The sequence below is a fragment of the Nestor notabilis genome, unplaced genomic scaffold (assembly GCF_000696875.1).
Source record: "Nestor notabilis isolate BGI_N333 unplaced genomic scaffold, ASM69687v1 scaffold3465, whole genome shotgun sequence".
NCBI classification, from domain to species: Eukaryota; Metazoa; Chordata; class Aves; order Psittaciformes; family Psittacidae; genus Nestor; species Nestor notabilis.
In genome coordinates, this window is record NW_009928666.1 from 84,637 (window position 1) to 86,563 (window position 1,927).

General features: G+C 37.1%; 1 protein-coding gene across 6 annotated transcripts in view; it reads left to right on the plus strand.

The window, feature by feature from the left end:
• PPFIBP1 (PTPRF interacting protein, binding protein 1 (liprin beta 1)) overlaps positions 1-1,927 on the plus strand; it is a 51,779-nt gene that overhangs the window by 23,394 nt on the left and 26,458 nt on the right. For 3 of the 6 annotated variants that reach the window (XM_010014598.1, XM_010014600.1, XM_010014601.1), the window contains one exon: positions 1,315-1,347. The exons of the other annotated variants lie outside the window; for them this stretch is intronic. In XM_010014598.1, coding sequence (XP_010012900.1) covers positions 1,315-1,347 — 33 coding nt within the window. The remainder of the gene's footprint in view (positions 1-1,314; positions 1,348-1,927) is intronic. 6 annotated transcript variants of the gene reach the window in all.

Below are 1,927 nucleotides of genomic sequence, written 5' to 3' on the forward strand. Positions count from 1 at the left end.
ACTTTAAACTAGCTTAAGTGATCCCTAGTTAGCTCTTGACATGGCTTGCATGCTGCCTCAAAAGTCGCAGTTTATACTGGGAAAGAAATCTCTAAACTAATTTCAACAAGTTCCCCAAGAAGATTACATTGAGAAGGAAACTTTGTGTGGATTATCTGTGCTGGGCTTTGCTTGTACACCCCTTACTGGTAAGGAAGGGGAAATTAAACTAGCTTAAGTGATCCCTAGTTAGCTCTTGACATGGCTTGCATGCTGCCTCAAAAGTCGCAGTTTATACTGGGAAAGAAATCTCTAAACTAATTTCAACAAGTTCCCCAAGAAGATTACATTGAGAAGGAAACTTTGTGTGGATTATCTGTGCTGGGCTTTGCTTGTACACCCCTTACTGGTAAGGAAGGGGAAAAGGCATACTACAGACCAAAGTATGATGCGTACCAGGAAATCTAGAGTGTGGACCTAGCCATAAGTAGGCGAAATTGAGGAGTGATTCTGGATTTGTGCACTGATTAAGCCTATTTATTGCTGATTTCAAGATTGTGTTTTTAAAGTACATTTTTTAGAAAAATAAAGCCACAAGAGATTAGACTTGTCCCCTGACCTGAGGAGGAAAGTATGTAGTGTGTAGATACATTTTATTTAATAAAATTATCTGTTTTCAACAGTTTGGTTTTTTTTAAGAACATTTAAATGTGAACAAGGTCTGACTTTATTGCGTTTATGACTACTTGAGTGGGGCTTTTCTCCCTGGGGGCTGCTGCGTACACTGAATTGCTATTACCCTTTGGTTTTCAGCTTTAGTTTAGTTCACAGTGTAGCTCAGCAGAGGTCTTCTGCCATGATGAATCCTCTTTTTTTCTGCCTTGGACCAATATTAAGTAATGATATTTGCAGATAACACTGTTTATCTGCTTCATTAGCTGAATTGGGCTTTCTGAACAAATATACATACTTTATCACTTAGCTGGCTTTTGCCAATAGTTTAAGAGTAATCTATCTCTTTTGCCAAGTAACACTTTTTCAAAGTGTTAGTTTAAGAGTAATCTATCTGCATACATCTTTTCTGAGGCCTTAGAAGTGAAAACATACAGTTGCAAAATATATCCTTGAGACAAGTAGTTGTGTATGACAGCAGTGAGACTGTTTTGTGTCATTAGGAATGTTAGCACTAGGGAAGTGCAGGTTGAAACTGAACTGCTTGCTTCTGCAATAATACATGATGAATAGTGGACTCCTTAAGTATCAATATTGTCTTAAAAGTTATTTACTGTCGTAACTTTCATGCTAATTTCAAATCCAATGGATTTTCCTGCACAGATGAAAATTGTAAAAAGAAGCTGAAAGATAAAAGTAAGGTTTCTGGTGTCTTTCCACAAGCATTTGCATTTCAGAAGTGCTTTCCAGAATAGCTTTCTGCATGTGTTTGCAAAACTGCTTTAACAAACATTGTTAGGTTGAATCATCTATAACCCTTAGTTACACTTCCAGTAAAAATTCAGAATAAGGATGGATATAGCAGACTTGAAATACAAAGTTTTCTGAAGCAAAGCTGATAAAGATTTGGTCTCATGGAGACTCACAAAACGGTTGCCTCTTGACGAAATGCAGTCACTATCCAATATAACCAGATTTTCACTTAGCATAACTGAGTGAAAATCATTGGAACTGGATCAGTTGCTGGTTTAGCCCAATATGTCTAAATGCCTTTCATCTAGAAAGCCAGCCAGGCAGCTCATTTTCTTCGTGCATTTCATTAAAGAGGAAAACGTTCTTCCCCCTCTGTTTGTTTTCCAGGAAATTTTAGGAAGTTAAAACAAGGTAAAATGCTTTCTTGCCTGTGGATTTGGCCACCTGCCTATGCTTGTAACAAAACTTAAATTTTACTTCATTCATGCAAGTTAGATTTTTAGCAAAAATGGAGATTCTTTCC